The sequence below is a fragment of the Onychomys torridus genome, chromosome 7 (assembly GCF_903995425.1).
Source record: "Onychomys torridus chromosome 7, mOncTor1.1, whole genome shotgun sequence".
Lineage (NCBI taxonomy): Eukaryota > Metazoa > Chordata > Mammalia > Rodentia > Cricetidae > Onychomys > Onychomys torridus.
Window position 1 is genome coordinate 38,396,255 of NC_050449.1, and position 20,096 is coordinate 38,416,350.

The 20,096-nt window shown below is 46.1% G+C and overlaps 1 protein-coding gene across 1 annotated transcript; it reads right to left on the reverse strand.

Moving 5' to 3' along the window:
* Positions 1-3,364: 3,364 nt before the first annotated feature.
* On the reverse strand, positions 3,365-15,062 carry Cd3e (CD3e molecule). The gene is made up of 9 exons (XM_036194232.1): positions 15,015-15,062; positions 14,806-14,902; positions 12,463-12,480; positions 10,741-10,755; positions 7,278-7,295; positions 6,648-6,860; positions 5,498-5,665; positions 4,911-4,957; positions 3,365-3,940 (listed from the first exon to the last, which is right to left on the reverse strand). The coding sequence occupies exons 2-9, from the start codon at positions 14,852-14,854 to the stop codon at positions 3,884-3,886; spliced, it is 585 nt and encodes a 194-aa protein (XP_036050125.1). The 5' UTR covers positions 14,855-14,902; positions 15,015-15,062; the 3' UTR covers positions 3,365-3,883.
* Between the last annotated feature and the right edge of the window lie 5,034 nt (positions 15,063-20,096).

Sequence of the window (20,096 nt, forward strand, 5' to 3'; positions counted from 1 at the left end):
CTATACCTGTCCCATCAGATTTCCACTCAGCTGCCAGACACCATCCAGGAATCAGCTGTGGACTACAAACTACTCCAAATGGCTATGAGCCCTGGACTATGTGAACCAGGATAGCTGATGTGATTGCTCCCTGTCTCTTCAGCTGGGTCAGTGAACCAGATGCTTCTGATGATTGTTCATTGCCTGAATCTCCTCCCAGCCTTTGACTAGCATTCCAGCCTTCCTGGGCCCTGACAATGATGTCCTAATTAGTAGGAAGTAGTTACAGAAGAGAGTATGTCACCCTTATCCTCTATAAAAGGCTAGAGTGTTTGGTCAAAAGGAAACTCCCTGGCATAAGGACAAAATGGCTACCTATAGTGCCTAATGGAATACCAGGAAAGGTACCTGTAAAACCAAATAGACCCAGGTCTATCAACAGGTACTTAATTAGGTGAAACAGTCCCACAATATGATAGGACACTTGACCTGCCCTATGTAAAATAAGGAGGTTATTGTATGGCCTTAACAAAAAAAAAAATGTTGTTTCTACATGAACCACTGGGGAATCATTAGAGGTCATCAGGCTGTACTGAATAAAAAAATTACAGACAAAAAAGAACCAAAGATGAGATAAATGACTGGTTTCCATTCTCGTTTTCGGGTTTCTCCTAGATAGTAACTCTGAGGTCAGCCATTGCAGACGATCCCTTGGCTCTCCCGTTTCTGCTAATTATAAATAACCTTGCATCATTAATGCCTTAACTAGTGTGGTGGTTTGAAAGAAGATGGAGTGTCACTATCAGGAGGTGTGGCCTTGTTGGAGGAAGTAGGTCAATGTGGAGGTGGGCTTTGAGGTCTCCTTTGCTTAAGCTATGTTCAGTGTGGTATATAGTTCACTTCCTGTTGCCTGTGGATCAAGATGTAGATCCCTCAGCTCCTTCTCTAGCCCCATGTCTGTCTGCATGCTGCCATGATTCCCACCATGATAATGGACTAAACCCCTGAAGTATAAACACGCCCCAATTAAATGTTTTCTTTAATGAGAGTTGCAGTGGTCATGGTATCTCTTTGTAGTAATAGAAACCCTAACTAAGACAACTAGATACATAAATTCCCATCTTGGTGCCATAAAACTGATGGTTACTAGATTCTAATATGAACAGGATTTGACTCAGGATACAACTCAAGCATGGGATGTGAAGGCTAATGTTATGCTTTAAGTTTAAATTACTCTGCTTAAGAGATCTATAAAGCAAAAATGCCTCTAACCTGTAAGCCCCATTTGCCAAATTTTCAGATAACTTCCTGGAATGCTGGAGGATGTTGTTCAAGTAAGTTAACAAGCCCTGTGTTTTTGCTTCTGTAAACAAGCTTGGTTGCCCCAACTGCATACTATGTGCTTGATGACATGTAGGCAAGAGGTACACAAGCAAGAAGTATGTCCAGATGTATGCTTGTCCTTGATTAGATGAAGTTGGGAAGTATGTATCCTTATAGGCTCTGCTTTTACAAGCCTCTGACTAATGTAATTTGGGGCCGTATAATTCTGGGTATAGACCTGGCCAGTATACATGGACCTGGTCAGTATTTAATAATACTTGCTTCAAAATTGGCTCAAAAATTGTGGTAGTGATCTTTTTCTCACCCAGTGGGATTAAAAGTGAGAGTACAATTTATGTAAGTTGGTTTTCTCCTTCTACCATTTAGGTTCTGGGGATCAAAATCAGGTCTTCAGGCTTGGTGGCAAGCACCTTTACCTGTTGAGCCATTTGCAGGCTCCAGAACAAACTGTTGTTCTAGCTGGAGCAGGAGCTGTGGTTTACACTGTCTGGTTTAGACTGGTCTACCTGTCTTCCTTGACACAGCATCTGCCTTCATCCTATAATATTTTGCCTCCACTCCAGGTAGAAAATGGACTCTGGATTTCCGCTCCATCTCCACCTCCTCCATTTTTCCAGAGACATATGGTAGGAGAAGGAGCATCGCTCGTGGTCACAGTCATAGTGGGTAGGTGTCAGAGAGCTGGAGTTAGAAGCAGGGCACATTTTTTGTTCGTTTTTGTCTTTGTTTTTCAAGACAGGGTTTCTCTGTGTAATCCTCTGTGCTATCCTGGAACTCACTCTGTAGACCAGGCTGGCCTCAAACTCAGAGATCCATCTGCCTCTGCCTCCTGAGTGTTGTGACTAAAGGCACGCACCACCATCACTTGGCTGGCAGTGCACACTTTTAATCCCAGCACTCGGGAAGCAGAGGCACAAGGGTCTCTGTGAGTTTGAGGATAGATGACTTAACCTCTCTGAGCCCATGTAGATGGAAGATGAAAGCATCTGACTATCTTGTGGAGTCTCTATGAGGATTAAGTGAGATAACACATACACAGCTAATAACAATTTGTGGAGCATAGTAAATCCTCAGTAAACACCAACTGCTAATGCTTATGCCATGCTGAGCTATGAATGTCCATGACTGGACACAATCAAATATATGCTGGACAAATCTCCCATCTCTGAGCCTGCATACTCAATAACCACTGGTGATGGGCAAAATCCCCAAGGCTCCTTTTAACATAAACTTGATGCCCAGAGAGAAAAAAGTGACATATCAGTGGAGACCAACAAATAGTAGCTGTAGCCACAAGTCCGGGGCTGAGTGTGAACAGTATGTGGAGGGCTATGAGTCACAGAGGCCAGACGTCATCTAATGAATAGTCCTGAAGTCACAGGGATGTGTCTGAGGGCAGAAAGTGAGAGAAGAGAGCCTGCTGGTTTGAGCTGGCTTAGGACAGCTTGCTTGGGCTCTGGATTCCTCTCTCCTGCAAGCTGAGTGTGTGGGAGATAGAGATCCAAACCCTCTCACTGATGGCCTCCCATGTCTGGTTTCTGGCTGCCGCTGTATCTCTCTTGCCCTCACTCCCAGCACAACCCACATCCTGCTACATAACCACCACATCTGGGGCTTCAGGCAGCTGCCTCCCAGGCAGGAGCGAGCTGCACTGTGAGGCTTTTTTCCACTTCCCTCTGTTCTGTTCAGCAGTTTCCTGGCAGCTGGTGGAAGCCTTGTCTCAGCCCCAACCCCCTCTGCTCCCTCCCTTCTTTTCTGGTATCACCACCTGCCTTTCAGTCCCATCTGTCTCATTCATTTTATGGACTGACCACTCCATCGGGGACCACCCATCACTCAGCACCTTTGATGATTTGATGAATGTGAGGGCTGCTAGTGCCCACCCTCTCCAATAGGCAAGTGCTGCACTGAGTCCTTGGGGAGAGTCTGAATTGCCTTAGGACACAGGCTGCTTCTGAGGACCTTCCAGAAAAAAAGAGACAGTAACTTTTCTAGCCAATACAGTTTACTGCTTTTCCATTAGCAGAGAGGAGTCTGGTATATTCATGGACGCAGATGACTATCCAAGGATTTAAGATGAACCATGAAGAGGAGCTCACGGCAGGTGCCGGTCCAGGACCTCTGCCAATGATCACTGAGCCCATCCCCAGGGAAGGGTGTAAAACACAGAGGTGGAAAAACAGAAAGCTATAGGAAAGGGCTGGGGAAAAGGGCCAATTTATATGCAGGGAAGTGGGGGGATTGACAGCAAAGATAACATCTGTGCAGAAGGAAGGAGTTGGCAAAGAGTGAGTGGCTGGAATAAGCATCCCGACAAGATGGCTGGCTGAGGGCCTGAGCATTCATGATGTTTCAGAGGATACTGAGGCAACAATGTTCTAGTACTGGATACTAGCAGAGGCAGCAGGAGAGGAAGCAGAGGCAAGGTTCCAGGATGTGTGTTCACCAGAAGGCTGAAGATCAATCCTGTGGGGTCCACAATTTGTCCAGAGGACAAGGAATAGCATGGTGCTCAGAGGGCTGGATCTGGGTCCATGGGGGCCGGTGTCTTTCCCATCTGTCAGACTGCTCTCTGGTTCAGGCCAGAATACAGGTCCCGCTGGCCTTTGCGGATGGGCTAAAGGTGGAACAGGAAGGAAGGGCTAAAGGTTGGGCTAAAGGTTGGAGGAAGGAGCTTTGAAGGAAGGAAGGCATTGGAGTGTCGGCTGCAGTGCAGGGTAAGACCTCTGGGCTTGGAATCAGGAGGAGTCCAGTTGTGACTTGGCATAGATCGGAGCCTTCTGGAAGCCTCAGCTTCCCTGACCCAGCAAGGGAGACCGTAAAGATGTGCCTCCAGCACTTCTGTCAAGGTTAGCTGGAGTCACCAAGGGAACACTAGATCCCCCATTCTTGATGCTCAGATTTTGTTCAATTTGTTCAGTGGGATAGAGAAAATCTTTAACAATTGTCAGTGCATGGTCACAATGAAGACAGTCCTGGTGCCAGGTATTAACTCTTCGGTTGGCAAATCAAATGGCAGCCTGGTGGGAGGGGAGCTGTGGTGCCTGACTGTGCATGCATGTGGTGTGTGTGTGTGTGTGTGTGTGTGTGTGTGTGTGTGTGTGTGTGTGTATGTGTGTGTGTGTTGTACATGTGTGTGTATGTACATGTGTGTGTGTGGTATACATGTGTGTGTGGGGTGTATGTGCATGTGTGTGTGAGTGTGCATGATGGAGGAAAACTAGGGACTATTTACTAATCAAGCACTGCCCTATTTTGATGCCTGGTTGACTGCACTGACATGCTGCTGGAACACCCTTCTTATCTATCAGGTTAGCATTTGCATTAACCTCAGTCAACCAACAAGTGAGAGAAAAATATGTATCTCCCCTTCTCTGGTCCCCTGCCTTTACATGGTTGTGGAGGCCAAAGCGGTCTTTGAGATAGTCCCGCTATAACATGAAGAGGGCAGAGAAGGCACACGGGCGGCCTGTCCTGGGAGACCCGATGAGCAGCTTGAAGTGTCTGGCAGATGAGATGGATAGTCCCATGCAGACTCCTCTCTAGAAGGAGCCCCCTCCAACTTCCCGCCCACTATATCCCATTACCTCATAGTCTGGGTTGGGAACAGGTGGTGGCCGCTCCTTGTTTTGCCCTGCAGAGGAGAGAGGAGGAAAACATTGCTTCTAAGCTGAACATCAGTCTTACCGTAAAGATGGCTGCTAGGGGATCCAACCTAAGGGAGGTCAATCCTCTCTGTCCTTTCTTCTCATCTCCTTTTCCCACCCAGCAACCCTTTCTTTTTTCTTCCCTTCACCCCATCCCTAAGGCCTCCACACTGGTCCCTTCATCGTGACTTTGCTCTAGCTCAGGTCCTCCCATTCTTTCTGCAGGAGGAAGGGAGAAGAGGTGGGGACTAACATCCTGAGATCTCTCTGCCCACAGTTTGGGGGGTCGAATCTGCTTCCTGCAGAGTACTGCTGGGCATCTGAGGAAGCCCACTGCATTGGTTGGTCAGCGTTGGTTTTCAGAGATTTTTTTTAGGGTGGAGGGAGTAATGATCTTGAATCAGGAGCCCTCTGAAGGGACCTTGGTATCACAGAGGATGTGCTAGAGAAGCTGTTTGGAATCTGCTGCAGACTTGTCCATCCTGGTTCCAGGCCCAATCTCCCTTGACCCAGCTCTATGGTTTTACCTCGGGGCCTGCCCGCAGCACCGGTCCCTCGGGTCATAGGCTTGGCCTTGGCCTTCCTAGTCTTGCTCCAGTAATAAACTACCATCAGCAAGCCCAGAGTGATGCAGACGTCAGCGACGATGATGACGGCTACTGCTGTCAGGTCCACCTCCATGCAGTTCTCACACACTGCAGGGGGCAGGGGTGGGAGGAGGAGAGACGTGACCCAACAAGGAAAACAGCTGGATGTGGGAGAAGAGCCCTGGCTGCAACAGTGTCTGGTGAGAACGACAGGCAACATGGCTGATCACAGTCACAGGCTCTGGAGACAAACAGTCTCAGCTCCGTCACTCATCACTTGTGGGGATTTTCAGCCCACTTGGTTTTCTCATCAACTAGATGGGAATTAAAAAAATGTGCTTAACCTATATGGCTGATGTGGGGAGAGCAGGAAAGGATCCCACGATATTGACCTTGGGGGCAGAGTTCAGTGGTATAGAGCTTGCCTAGTGTGCCCCAGGCCCTTGGATAATTCAGGCATGTGTAGAGATTAGAAATACACGACTTAGCCAGGTAGTGACAGCACACGCCTTTAATCCCAGCACTCGGGAGGCAGAGGCAGGTAGATCTCTGTGAGTATAAGGCCAGCCTGGTCTACAGAGTGAGTTCCAGGACAGCCAGGGCAACACAGAGAAACTCTGTCCCAGAAAAACAAAAACAAACAAGTATAAACAACAACAACAAAACCAAAACAATGAACAACAACGACCCCCCACCCCCCACCCCAGACCGAAAACAGTACTAGATAAATGCAGCTCTCATTATTTTCTATTGTGGTACCTTGGTTTAGGACTTTTAGGTAGTGGCATTGAGTCTCTCTGCAAGTCCTCCTAGTGAAATGTATCTCTGGTGCTGGTGAACCTTGATTCTGAGTATGTTACAAGGCAAGTGACCCAAGTCTGCCTCTGAGGGAACTTGCTCTTTTATACCTGGTACGAACTGAAGTTACCCAGACAATCCCAGACCACTGTTTAATCTGTTTTTCAGAAAATACTGATACTGTGTGGCCCCTGGGAGAGGGACAGAGTGCAGGAGGAGATCTGAGATGACAGGGACTGTGGCAGGCTTGGGGGGTTCTTGAGAAGGCTGTTTGGAGAGGAGTCCAAGTTACCTCTTGCTTTCAGGTAGAGGTAAGCATCTTTCGGTGAGTTTTCTATGTAGCAGACATAGTAGCCGCTGTCCTCGGTTTCCGAAAAGTCCTCCAGCACCAGGGTCTTCTCATTCTCATTTCGTAATTTTTGGTCCTTTTTTTCCCAAGAAATCAAATCACTCTCTAGAGGGCATGTCACTTCTATCCTGGTTCCTGAGATGGAGACTTTATAATCTGAGGAAAAGGGGGAAAGGAAGGAGGTTGGAAGGGAAATACAAGACAATGTCACAATGGCAAATTGGTACTGTAAGAGGTACAGGAGACTTTTATCACTGGGGTTGAGGTTTGCTTGGCAGAGGGAAGTATCCTGAATAGATAACTTGGGAGAGGGTGTGTGTGTATAGATGGAGGGGCAGAGAACCTTCTGGAAGGTGGCTTCAGAGTGTAGGCAGTCACACAGGGAGCTGGGACGGGGAAGTTGGAAGTAAAGAAAAGCCCACGAAAATCCTCATTTGATGTCTTTCTAAAACAGACGTTGGGAACATAACAGGAGACTCTTGGTTCTTGGCACCGTTCTCTCTCAGTCTGTCTCCTCCCCCACCCATTGCCTGTGTCTTCTGATGGGGCATAAATAAAACACCGTAGACTCACATTTTTGCTCCTCATTATCTGCAAATGAAAAAAAGGGAAAGAATAGTAAGAAAATAATCCTGGTTTATACTTCCATTTAAGATAAAAATATTCTAGCAGTTGTAAGTACCAACACCCCAAGACCTGTAAACCCTAGAGGTGAGGTCTGGATTAAGCCCTCAAAATATGCTCATGCATAATCCAGATACTTCACATTCAAAATACAGGCACATGCGCTCCCAAGCCAGAACTATGGACACTAGTTAGTCAAAGGATAGAAAATTCTTGGGCTGTTCTCCTCATTCAGCAGAATCATCTTACGGCTAGCTGTCACAGGGTCCTAGCGATAAAGACCTCCATGTATTTGAATGACTGACTCTTGGGCCTATATGTTTCCCATGATTTTTCTCTTTTTGTTTTGAGACAAGTCTCATGCAGTCAAGGCTGGCCACATATTTGTTATGAAGTCGAGGTTGATCTTCAACTTCTCATCCTCCTGCCTTGAACTCCCGAGCTCTGGGATTCTAGGTACACACCACCATGAACTGTTAATGTGGTGCTGGGGATTGAATCCAGGGCTTTGTGCATGCCAGGCAGGCACTCTGCCAACTAAGCCACATCCTCAGCCTCTGATGTTCTCCCTTAAAGCTAATGGAGCTGCTTGTAGTCAAGATCAAACGTCCTACTTAGCACACTTTCCTCCATATCGCCTCTGAGTGACCCAAGACACTCTGCACATATTAAGAGGATGATGGCTCTTTCTGTAAGGAGTGACTTGGCTTTAGATTATCTCTGAGTGTAATGAACTCTCTGCTGTTTGGCTGGAGGGAGGAGCCACAGCTGTGGGCAACAGAAATCTACTCATAAAACCCACACTCCCTGTAACAGGCATCGTTGCCCTAAGAGGTGGGCCGGTGGCCCTTCTGGAAGACTTGTGGCTGGATCCTGGATGCTGCTGGGATTTGCCAGAGCCCTGACAGGACAGAATCTGAGCTAGAAGAGAGAAAATGGAGGTGGCTAGTGCTAAGACACAGGTGTTCCTGGGGATGACCAGGCTGTATGAGCAGGAACAAGTCCTTAACTTCTCCGAGCCCCAGTGTTCCACTTTAAAAAAAAAAACTTTATTATTTAAGACAAAGTCTTGCTATGTCACCTGGTCTGGCCTCACATTTTCAACCTTCCTGCCTCAGTCTCTTGAGTGCTGGGATTACAGGCGTGCACCATGGCTCCCAGCCTCAAGCCTCCTCATCAGGGAAATGGAGATAAAATGGCCACTTCAGAGAGTTTTGAAAGGATAAAAGGATCCTGAAGGTGAAAGTGGACACATATAGCAGACGCTCATGAAAAATGCTGCTTTCTTCCCTCCCTTCCTTCCTGGGATCCTGCTACCACAGAAAACAGTTGAGTTCTGACCCAGCTGCTCAACAGCCATCTGGCTGGTGTAAGGATTGTGTCCCTAATTACATCACCAGCCGGCGCGATGGTGTCCCAGCCTAAAAAGCGGGCATGCCCTCTCTGTGTTCTCCCTTTTTTCTGCTCTCTCTCTCTCTCTCTCTCTCTCTCTCTCTCTCTCTCTTTTTCTCTCCCTCCCTCCCTCCCTCCTTTCCTCCCTCTCTCTCTCAATAAAGCTCTAGAAAGGTAACTATGGCGCACTGATTCTTCCGCGATGGATACATCCAGCACTCTCCTCTGTCAGCCTGGCCACTGCTAAGTGCAGCTGCTTAACCAACAGCTGGGACTTCACATGACCTGCTCCCCAGCCAGCAGCCGGGAGCTGGGTATAATCATAACAGAGGACTACTTTGACTTAATAATTTTTTACCATTGATGTTTCCTAGAAAGTTTATGTGAATCAGAAATCATAAATAAGATAAACTAAAAGTAAACAGACATTATACTATGTTTAGGAGGTTTGTCTGGAATACATGTAAAAATTGCTTACAACCTTGTTGGTTCAAATTCAACATCAGAATGTTGATTTACAAGGGCTGGATGTCCATGTTTGGAGACAGATATGTTGTACACATGTACAAAAGAGTTTGTACACATCCATTCTTACACATATCTATGCCATTTCACAATGGTTAAGAAATTGAATTTCCTATAATTTGTTTATTCCTCATTGATTAGACTATTTCTAAGCCTTTCCCCCCTAATTTAGGGCAACAGCTAGAACATATATGCTCAACAAACTTTAACATTTATTCTTCTATTCAAGTACTATCCAGATCTGTCTGTGTCTACTTTCCAAGATATAGATCTCCCCAATCTCTCTCTCCCTGAGACAGGGTCTCACTATGTATGTAGCCTTGGTTGACCTGAAACTTGCTATGTAGACTAGGCTGGCTTCCAACTCACAGAGCTCCATCTGCCTCTACCTCCAGAGTGCTGGGATTAAAGGTGTGTACCACCACACTCATTTAATCTCTTTTAAAAAGATTTAAAAGAAACTTTATGTGTATGTTTGCTTGTTAGTATGCACACATACGTGTGGGTGCTCACAGAGGCCAGAAGAAAAGGCTGGATTCCCTGGAACTGGGTGCTGGGAACTGAACTTTGGTCCTCTGAAAGAGTAGCAAGTGGTCTTAACTGCCAAGCCATCACTCTACCTCTGCCCCAAACCTTCAACGTTTACTCTCTACAAACAATGAGTGTCTATGGAATAGCTAACTGCTACCCACTGACTTCTGACCAGCAGGTACTATTGTGAGTATCTTAAATGAATCAATCATGAAGTCTAAAAAGCAATGCTACAGGTTATTTCCATTTTACACACAATGATCAAATAGCACAGGTATTAAGAAGCTATCCATTAACACCCAAGTAGGGAACTGAATCAGGATTTAAACAAGTCTCAGGGTTAGATTTTGTCTCCTCTGCCTCAAGCATCCTCTGTCCTTGAATAGAAGAATAAATGTTCAAGTTTGTACAAGTGAAACCTTTGAAAACTGAGCTCAGGAACCAACCCCCCAGGCTTCCTCAGCTACGCTTTGCCGAGTTTGCCATTCTTTTCATACTTCATTTTTTTCTTTGTACCTACCTATTGCATGCAGCACACTGCAGCATCAAATATTTGTGTCTCTTAAAGACAATTGGCTTCTTGAGGACAAAGGACTAGCAAAATGTTAATATTCTGTTCATTTATTCACTCAAACACACGTCATTGAGCACCCACTATGGGCCAGGCACCAAGGACAGGTAAATGATATTCTGTCTCAGCCCGCAAGGAACTCACACAAAAAGAAATGGAGGGTCCGTCTGACCCACAACCACCTGTGCGCCTTTCCCGAGCACCATGCTTAGGGAAGCATACATGCATGGCTCTAACCAGACATGGAAGCTAGTACCAAACCAGACACATCTCAGACAGATGACCCCAGTCTCCCAGTACTAGCTCTGGTTCCCATTACTACGACTCCCATGGCGTCATCTGATTAGTTTGTTCCACATCTTAGAAGAGGCCGTGTCGAGTGAATCCTCTTACCAGAGTTCACGGTATCTGAAAGGGAAGCAGTAAGAGCTGTTAGTTATATTCTTATCAGCGACTAAGATCCAGCCTGCTCCTGTGGGTTGGGACCCTCCCCTCAGTCTTAAGAGCACAACTGGGCTTGAGCTTTCTTTGGCTGTATATGACAAGATGTTTGGAGTCTTACATTATACATTCTGTATCTGTTGGCTATGCACAAAATGGCTGCCATGGACACTGGCTATACATTGATGGGTACAGAGCCTGGCACAGTTGTTGCTTTTGAATACAGTGTTGCTTCTCTCAGTTTGGAGGTGCTGACTAAACAGGATTGGGACAGTCTTGACTCTATTGTTCTGACTGAGAAAGTAAAGTTCCGGCTAGTGCACACATAGACACCCCCATTCAGACTATCCAAGCACATGATTATGAATGTGCACCCAAATGCCACTCCAAAACTTAACCAGGGTCACCCTATACATGCATTCAGGCCAACCTCACATCCTCTACCAACCCCACATCAAATAGGAAAAGCAGAAGAATGAAAACCATTGGTACTTTTAACTTTTTGTGTATGTGTATACGTTAGTGTCCCTGCATGTGTGCGTGCATGCCCTGTGTGTGTGTGTGTGTGTGTGTGTGTGTGTGTGTGTGTGTGTAGAGGCAGACATTGGGTGCCTTCTGCAATAGCTCTCCATCTTCTTGCTTTTGAGACAAGGTGTCTCACTGAACCTGGAACTTGATGACTTGGCTAGACTGACTGGCCAATAAGCCCCAGGGATCCTCCTGTCTCCGCCTCCCCAGGGCTTGGATTGTGCTTGGCTTTTTGTTTGTTTGTTTGTTGAGACAGGATTTCTCTGTGTAGTTTTGGTGCCTGTCCTAGCTCTCCCTCTGTAGACCAGGCTGGCCTCGAACTCACAGAGATCCGCCTGCCTCTGCCTCCCAAGTGCTGGATTAAAGGCGTGTGCTATCACCACCCAGAGTGCTTGGCTTTTTTAATGTGTGTTTTAGAAATAGAACTCAGGTCCTCATTCTTGTTGGGAAAACATTTTACCAACTGAGTCACCTTCCCAGCTCTACTGTAAACTTTTTTAACAGTTTTAAGTTGTTCATCATTTTCTGCAGTCTCTTTGTTCCCTAAACTGGGACATCTATGAGGCAAAGGAGGAGAAAAATCTCTCTGACTGTTGCCTGTGGTTTGTCTATGAGAAGCCTTGGAAAATTGCACACTAAACACAGTTAATTCTGAGAAATGCATCCTTAAGTGACTTGGTCATTGAATGAATGTCATAGCACACAGGTATACAAACCTAGATAGCAGAGCCCACTTTCAACAAGACTATATATTGTAGAGTGTTGTGCCCACTGTTCACCTAGACTATATACTGTAGAGTGTTGTGCCCACTGTTCACCTAGACTATATACTGTAGAGTGTTGTGCCCAATGTTCACCTAGACTATATACTGTAGAGTGTTGTGCCCAATGTTCACCTAGACTATATATTGTAGAGTGTTGTGCCTAGCCTACAAACCTCTGCAGCATGTAATTACACTGAACAGGCAATCACGACGCAATGGTAAGTTTCTGTGTATGTACACACAGAAAAGATACAGTGACCCAGTTCCATTAAAATTGCATGGGTCGCCCATCAGTTATAGACTGGAACCTTGTTATTTCGTGTGACGGCTGAATCAAGAATCCTGGCATAATTTCATAGCAAAGAAAGAAATCATATCTTACCGTCCTGCCGAGTGCCAACTAGAAAACAAACAATAAAAAAAAAATGAGTTAGTAAGGGCTGTGAATGCTTGAAATGCTAAACAAAAAGATTGTGTTCCTGTTTTCCTGTTGCTGGCACCTAAAGTCCTTTCCACCCACCCTCAGATCAGCCGTTTCTCTACACCAGTAAAGGATGTTTACTGCAGGGTAGAGGCAGGGGTTCCCAGCCAATTCGGGAGGACGCTGAACAGGGAGACAACCAGCATTAGACACAAAGTGCGAAGCCCTGGCAAGCAGAAGTTAAACGCGCTGAGGCTCCTTTCTGGGCGGCTCAGGAAACAGCAAATGAGCGTGGCAGCAGACTCTCCATTGTGGAAACTGTTCTCCGACTTCAGAGGAAAAACAAGCCCTTGGTGGCTACAGGTGTCCGGGACTCTTTCTGCCTCTGGCTCCTGAGAGCTGGACAGCTCAAATTTTCCATTTGTTTTCTGCTTGAGACAGGGGTGGGAATATTTGAAACCCAGACTACTCCTCAGCTAGAGCCTGTGCATCCGGGCTCTCCTGGGCCCCCTCGCTCAACATTGACTTGTGTCTGTTATGGTGACCAGTTTTCCCAGCACTGCCTGTGAGTTTTTGTTTATGAACAGCCTCTGTGTAGGGTGAGGTGTTCTCCCATCCCCAGAGCAGACAAGGAGCGTTAGTTACTGGGGTGCTTAAGTCTTTAGTATTCTTGCCCCCCTTTTCTCTTTATTCTTCCCTTCATTATATTTGTTTACATTCACTTATTTTGTGTGTAGGTATGTGAGCATATGCATGGTACAGCACATGTGTGGAGGTCAGAGGGCAGCTTATAAGATTCAGTTCTCGCCTTCCACATGGGGGACCTAGGGATGAAAGCCAGGTTGTCAGCCTTGGTGGGAGGCACCTTCACCCACTGAACCTTCTCAGAGGCTTTTCCTCTTTTCTTTTTTATTTATGTGTTCCTATCTATCTATCTATCCATCTATCTATCTATCCATCCATCCATCCATCCATCCATCTATCTATCTATCTATCTATCTATCTATCTATCTATCTATCTATCCATCCATCCATCCATCCATCCATCCATCCATCTATCCATCCATCTATCCATCCATCCATCCATCCATCTATCTATCTATCTATCTATCTATCTATCACTATCATCTCTTTAATTGAAGAGAGAGTACAATTTATATCATAGACCTCTAAGAAAAGGCCTGGCTGTTCCATGCAAGAGTTCTATTCTCTCCCTTGAAACTTAAAGTATGTTCCTTGGACCAGTCACAGATTAATAAACATAAAAGCTTTTTAGAAATATCGAATGTTGAGGGAGATGATGGCACAAGCTTGTAATCCCAGAACTCGAGAGGCTAGGGCCGAAGGATGTTGAGTTTAAGAATAGCCAATCTAGACTGCACCATGAGCCTCTGTGTTACAAGCAGCCAGCCCCCTCACCCAGCACCCCTAGTGAAGATGTGTGTATACTCATGCTTGAGAAACTCAAGATGAAGCAGGAAATGGAGGCACAATGCTGTGGCTCTGAGAGAGGAGCCCAGCTCTGGTAACACAGTATTTTCTAGGTCTTTGACAGAAAACTCTCATGAGCCATTTTGGCTCACAAAGTGCAATTCTTCCAAGCACAGGCCTTGTAGGCAGACATCCCTGGTTTCCCAGACCAACTGCTGGGTTTAACTGACTATTTATCATCCTGCAGTGACAACTTCATCTGTAAGTCAGGGGCTGGACCACCTTCCAAGGAAGAAGTAAGAATCAAATTGGTTAACCTGTGTAAAGTCCTCTCTTCACACAGTGCACACACACTTAGCAAATGGCTTTTGTGCACACGCTTGCATTATTTATCTCACACGAGATCTCTCAGCTCTTTATCAATTTATATCCCACCTTGCTTCAGAAAAAGGACTAGATGAATTGGAATCTCACGGTCACTTTCAAAAGACTGGAAATCGAAAAGGGTTTGTCTCAATGATACTAAGCTGGGCAGGGCCCGGGTCTACCTCTTACCTCTCCCCAAAATCAAGCGGAGCTACTCCTGCTCATTCCCTTAAGCACTGCTGAGTTTACAGACAAATGGATTCATTCTCGATAACAGACAGACCCCTTCCCTCAGTAGATATGATCAACCCAACTGGTTTCCTTTGCCTGACTCCTGAACTGTCTTCGGAGCACCTGAGCCACATCCCCCCCCTTCCCCCTTCCTAACGGCATCACCAACAGTTCCTAGAACCTTTTAGTCCGTGAAGCACCAGCCGCACCAGGCAAGGCTGTGAGCCTTGCAATGGCCTGGAAAAGCACCACCCTTCTTCATTCCCGCGTACTTACCTATTAGGAGGCCGAGGACCAATATTCTGCAGAAAGCGTTCCACTGCATCCTTCTCAGAACTCTACTAAGATGGCGGAGAGAGCCAGCTCATTACTTCTGAAAAGGAAACCAGAGGAAGTTTTCAACATGCTGGCTGCCTGTAAAGACTCTGGATCACTGCTTGCAAGCGTAGGATGGAAAGCAGGGCACTTTACCAGGAGAGACTTACCATTTCTGAAGAAGCACCAGAAGAGGCAGGGAAGGCAGGTGTCTGGACCCCACACAGGAAGTGTAGAGGGGCCCCGGGGCCCGCCTGCTCCACGTCACTTGGCAATGTTCAAAATGTTCCAGGCAGAAGCCCCGATCTGCCTCAGTTGTCTGAGGAAATCTGGGCCTCACAGCCTTCCCACAAGGATGAGCAAGGGGACTCTGGCATGTCCTGTGGGTTCTGTGAGAAAAACCTGTGTATATTCCCTGTTCAAAGAGTCTCCACAATGAGGGCGCCTTCCTAACGCATAACCTCACCAGCTGAGGCAGGAAGACGTGGGAACACTCAGACTCTGTCTTCTTTTATGGTTCCCTTGGCTCTGAGCAGCAGGATGGAGCCATCTTAGTAACAAGATCTGTGAGGGCCTTTGCTTTTCTTTCTTTCTTCAAGACAGGAGTTTGCTGTACAGCTCCTGACCTTCCATTGCACATGCTGAGCAGGTACTGAAGACCGAGTACCCACTCAGCTTCCTTTCTGTGCCCTGACATCATGTTAAGGGCTTTACTCATACACTCACTAAGGTAGCTGCTATTATTATTATTTAAAATCTAGCAAAGGCACTTTCTGAGTTATAAACAATGATCTCTTTCTTTGAAAAAAAGCTTTTTATTGAGTCTGCTCCTTGATAATTTCATACATGGACAACATGCCTTCCTATGATTAATTTCCCTTTCTCAACAAGTCTTCCTACATTCATGTTCTTTATTAACTTTTTACATTATTTACTTATTTATTGTATGTGTATGTGGGTAGACATATGCATTCCACAATGTATGTGGAAGTCAGAGGGTAACTTGAGGGACTCAGTCCTCTCTTTCCACCATGTGAGTCCCAGGTTTCAATTCAGGTCTTTAGGTTTTTAACCACAAAAAAGTTTACCTGTTGAGGTATCTCTCTGGCCTTTTTTTTTTTTTTAAATGCTATCTACTAAGTTTAATCAGAATTATCACCATGTAACAGAGGGTTTGGAACAGTCCACTGACACCTGATGAGCTCCTCAGTTGGTACAGGACTGCAGAAAATGATGGTCCCTCCTCCAGAATCCATCAGCAGCCCACTGTTCAGCGGGAAGGCTGAGGGCCCCCTAGGTACCTCCCAGTCCGTGATTGTGGATAGGCCCAGTCACATGTAGATCAATTGCTGGGAGCCAGAAGACAGCATTTCACAGCCCTTCTCCCTATTTTCTTACTCTTACGTTGTTTTTGCCCACCGCCTGCCCCAGATAAGTAATAGTATCAGTTCCTTTAAAAATTCTTTTTGTGTGTGTTAGTTTGAGTGTGGGGACATGTGTGGAGGCGCTTGTGGAGGCCAGAGGTTGATGCTGAGTTTTCTTTCTCAGCCAGGATCCCCCTCCCAACCTTGATGACTCACTCTCTGGCTCTTGCTCCTTTTCCCAAAAAGATTACCTTTGATTCATTCTTTGACAATTTCATACACGTATACAATCAATCTATCTTGATCGTGCCCACTTCGATTTCCCCCTTCTGTTCCCTTCAGACACCTCCAATTCATCTCTCCCGGCTTTTTCGGCCCCTGTAACTCACTGAGACTAACCAGTGCTGCCTGATGGGATGCTGTCTGACCTTGTTGGCTTTTCCTTCTGCAGGTAACTAAAGCTGCAGTGAGTTCATGAGTACAATGGCTGTGCAGAGTCCAGAAGACAGCGTCTCACAGCACACCTCCCTATCTGTGGCTCTTACATGCTTTCAGACCTCTCTTCCTCCATGTTCTCTGGGTCTTGGGGGATTGAACTTATGTTGTGAGGCTTGGTGGCAGGTTCCTTTTTTCTGCTGAGCCATCTCACCAACCTGATTCTTTAAGACTTTTATATGAAAAAGTTTAATTATAGAAGTAATACAGTGCATATTAAGAACAATGAAGAGCATAGGAGGGCTATAAAATGAGACCATCATACCCCCCACTCCCACCCCTCTGCGGTTCCCCGAGGGGTGGGACCATGGTAAAGGACCCCTTCCCTCTGGGCTTATCTTCATATCTCTAAATGTGCACTGTCATCCTTTGAGTTCTCTGGGAAACAAACCTTGAGGTGGAGATCTGTGTGCAGGTGCTCATGGGAATGCAGGACACCTGCAAGGCAGGGAGGAAAGCCACAAGAAGGAGAGAGAAGGTCGACTTCAGAGAGGCAGCCTCAGTCAACTCCACCGTGTTCTCACCAGAGGAGCCTAGTGTCATCTTGAATTAAGGCAAAGGGCACATCGCCCAGTGTGAGCATAAGCTGTTCCTAGGAGGGGATGTGGACTTGGGTGAGGCAGCAGGTTCTCCTGGGGTGGTACCTGTGGCTGGGCTGTTTGTGACTCTCAGGGGACATGAATCCTATCAGTTGGGGGTGTGAGCCGTCCTGAAGGGGGTTCCAGGCTGGGGTCACGCAGGTCCACACAGCTCACTGATGCACTGCTCCATGTATCTGCTTAACTGCATTCTCAAGCAACCTTTTCAGGATCCTGGTTGATCTCTTTCTTTTGAAAAAAGATTTATTTTGTATGTATGAATGTTTTGCTAACATGAATGTAAGTGCATGTGTGTGCAGTACCCAAGGAAGCCAGAACAGGGTATCGGATCCTTGAAACTGAGTTACAGACTGTTGTGAACCGCCATGTGGTGCTAGGAACTGAACTCAGGTCCTCTACATGAGCATCAAGTGCTCTTAACCTCTGAGCCATCTCTCCAACAAGATGTTTTGTCTTAGTTAGGGTTTCTATTGCTGTGAAGAGACACCATGACCGTGGCAACTCTTATAAAGAAAACATGAAAACATTTAATTGGGGTGACTCACTTACAGTTTCAGAGGTTCAGTCCATTATTGCTATAGTAGGGAGCATGGTGGCATACAGGCAGACATGGTGCTGGCTGTATCTTGATCAGAAGGCAACAGGAAATGGACTGTGACCCTGGGCGATATCTTGAGCATAGGAGACCTCAAAGCCCACTCCCACAGTGCCACACTTCCTCCAACAAGGTCTCATCTACTTCAACAGGGCCACACCTCCTAATACTGCCACTCCCTACAAGATTGTGGAGGCCAGTTACATTCAAACTACCACATATCTCTCCAACAAGATGTTTTCTTTAAAAAAAAATTTTGTCTTTGAAAATTTCAAACATGTATTCAAGTGTTTTGATTTTGTCCACCCCTACTGCCTCTCCAAGCCCCCTGGGCCCACCAACCTGCTTAGGATTTCATGTTATTATTATTATTATTATTATTATTATTATTATTACTGGTCCTCTTGAGAAAAAAATTAGAGATACATTTTACAGTTGCAAATTGCTGACTTTGCTTCTGTAAACTTGCTTGCGTTAGACACTGACCCATCCTCTCCCTGGAAATAAGTAAAAAGTTTCAGCTCCCCCTAGATCTCCCCTGAGCCAACCAGTTTACAATGAGTGTTACAAAATTTCCCGTGTAACAAAATGATTGCTGAAATATATGATGATTTTTAAATTGGGCCAAACCCGGGACACCTTGTATCTTATGCTAATTTTGTAGTTTCTGCCTTTAAAAATGCTTGTAACCACTGCTCGGGGCTCTCTGACTGACCAGGGCAGAGAGCCCGCTCGCGCCAGTGCTGAATAAATTTCTCTTGCTTGTTGCATCTGCTGGTTTGGAATCTTGGTTTCTGGGGGAGCCCTCTCGCAGACGAAAGTATCCCAGGGGTCTGGGGTCTTTCACTCTGAGCCCAATAACTCCTAATCATGTGTGAGCAAGTGTAGGTGTGAGTGAGTGTAAGGCCATCCACTGGGGCAAGGCCAACCTACCAGCAGGCACACCCCAAAGAAAACTGTGTCTTCCCCTCTCAGCAGTTACTGTCAATAGCTCCTTAACTAGGAGAGGGGTCTCTGGAATCCCACCCCTCCACGTTGGGATTTTGACTGGCCTGATCTTGTGCAGCTCTCATGCAGGTAATCACAGCTGCTTTGAGTTGATGTGTCCATCAGTCATGCCGTTCCAGAAGACAGCATTTCACAGCTCTCCTCCCATCCTCCAGCTCTTACATGCTTCCTGCCCATTCTTCTGCAACATTCTCTGAGCCTTGGAGAGGGGTTTGAAGGTGAGGAGCAGAGGCTGTTTGCTTAATCCATCAGGCTGGCAGCTCCAGAGTAACATGGCATGTGATAGGACCAGTGGATCCATGTTCATCTGTGTAGGGTAAAGGGGCCAGCCAACGAAACACACCCTGACCCTGAAACCAGAGCCAGTGAAGGAAACACACTTTGGCCCTGAAACCAGAGCTAAAGAAACATTCTGCTCCTGACCAACTCAATACAAAAAAACCCCCAAAAACAAAAAAACAAAACAAAACAAAACAAAACAAAAAAACCCACCCAATTCCTAAGCAGGAAAATCAAGCAATCCCTGAGCACGAAATCCAGCTAATCTCTGAGCTTGTCCAAACTCAGGGATTGAAATCCAACCAACTCCCACCCTGAAAATCTTCACCCTGGAAAAAACTTCTAAGAAGCCCTTTATAAGCCCTGTGCCTGTTCAGTTTGCTGCTGCCTTTTTCCATCATGGCAGGGGCAGCCTCCTTCCTGGATTCTTCCCTCCTAATAAATCTCTTGAATGAGGTTTGGGTGCCCACCTTCTTTCACCAAATGGAGTGGAGCAGAGAAGTAACAACTTTTCACCAGAGCATGAGCAGATCCGAGCTGAGCAAAATTGTAACACTTTTGCTGGGGAAACCTTTCCCTAGCCTGGCAGAATTGTTGTACCGGGGAAACCTTTCCGGGGAGCAGACTGTAAAGCTGCTATGCTTACAGTGACTTTGTGATATTTCTTGGCTCCAGACTGCCAGGATACCTTTCCATCCTAGCTTTTCCATCCTAGCTGCAATGCTTACAATCTGCCCACTGACATGCTTTTTTTTTTTTTTTTTTTTTTTTTTGTCAATGAGGAAAAAAAATTAGAGATACATTTTACAATTGCAAATTGCTGACTTTGCTTCTGTAAACTTGCTTGCGTTAGACACTGACCCATCCTCTCCCTGGAAATAAGTAAAAAGTTTCAGAGTCCAGCCGTCGGCC

Bases quoted from the DNA above. Each gene is read 5' to 3' on its own strand.
- Cd3e (XM_036194232.1), bottom strand. From the start codon at position 14,854: ATGCAGTGGAACGCTTTCTGCAGAATATTGGTCCTCGGCCTCCTAATA. The intron at 4,958-5,497 runs GTAAAACCATAG...TCTCCTCTGCAG, and splicing joins TGCTGCGGGCAGGCCCCGAG to GGCAAAACAAGGAGCGGCCA. The intron at 3,941-4,910 runs GTAATGGGATAT...TTCCACCTTTAG, and splicing joins TTCCCAACCCAGACTATGAG to CCCATCCGCAAAGGCCAGCG.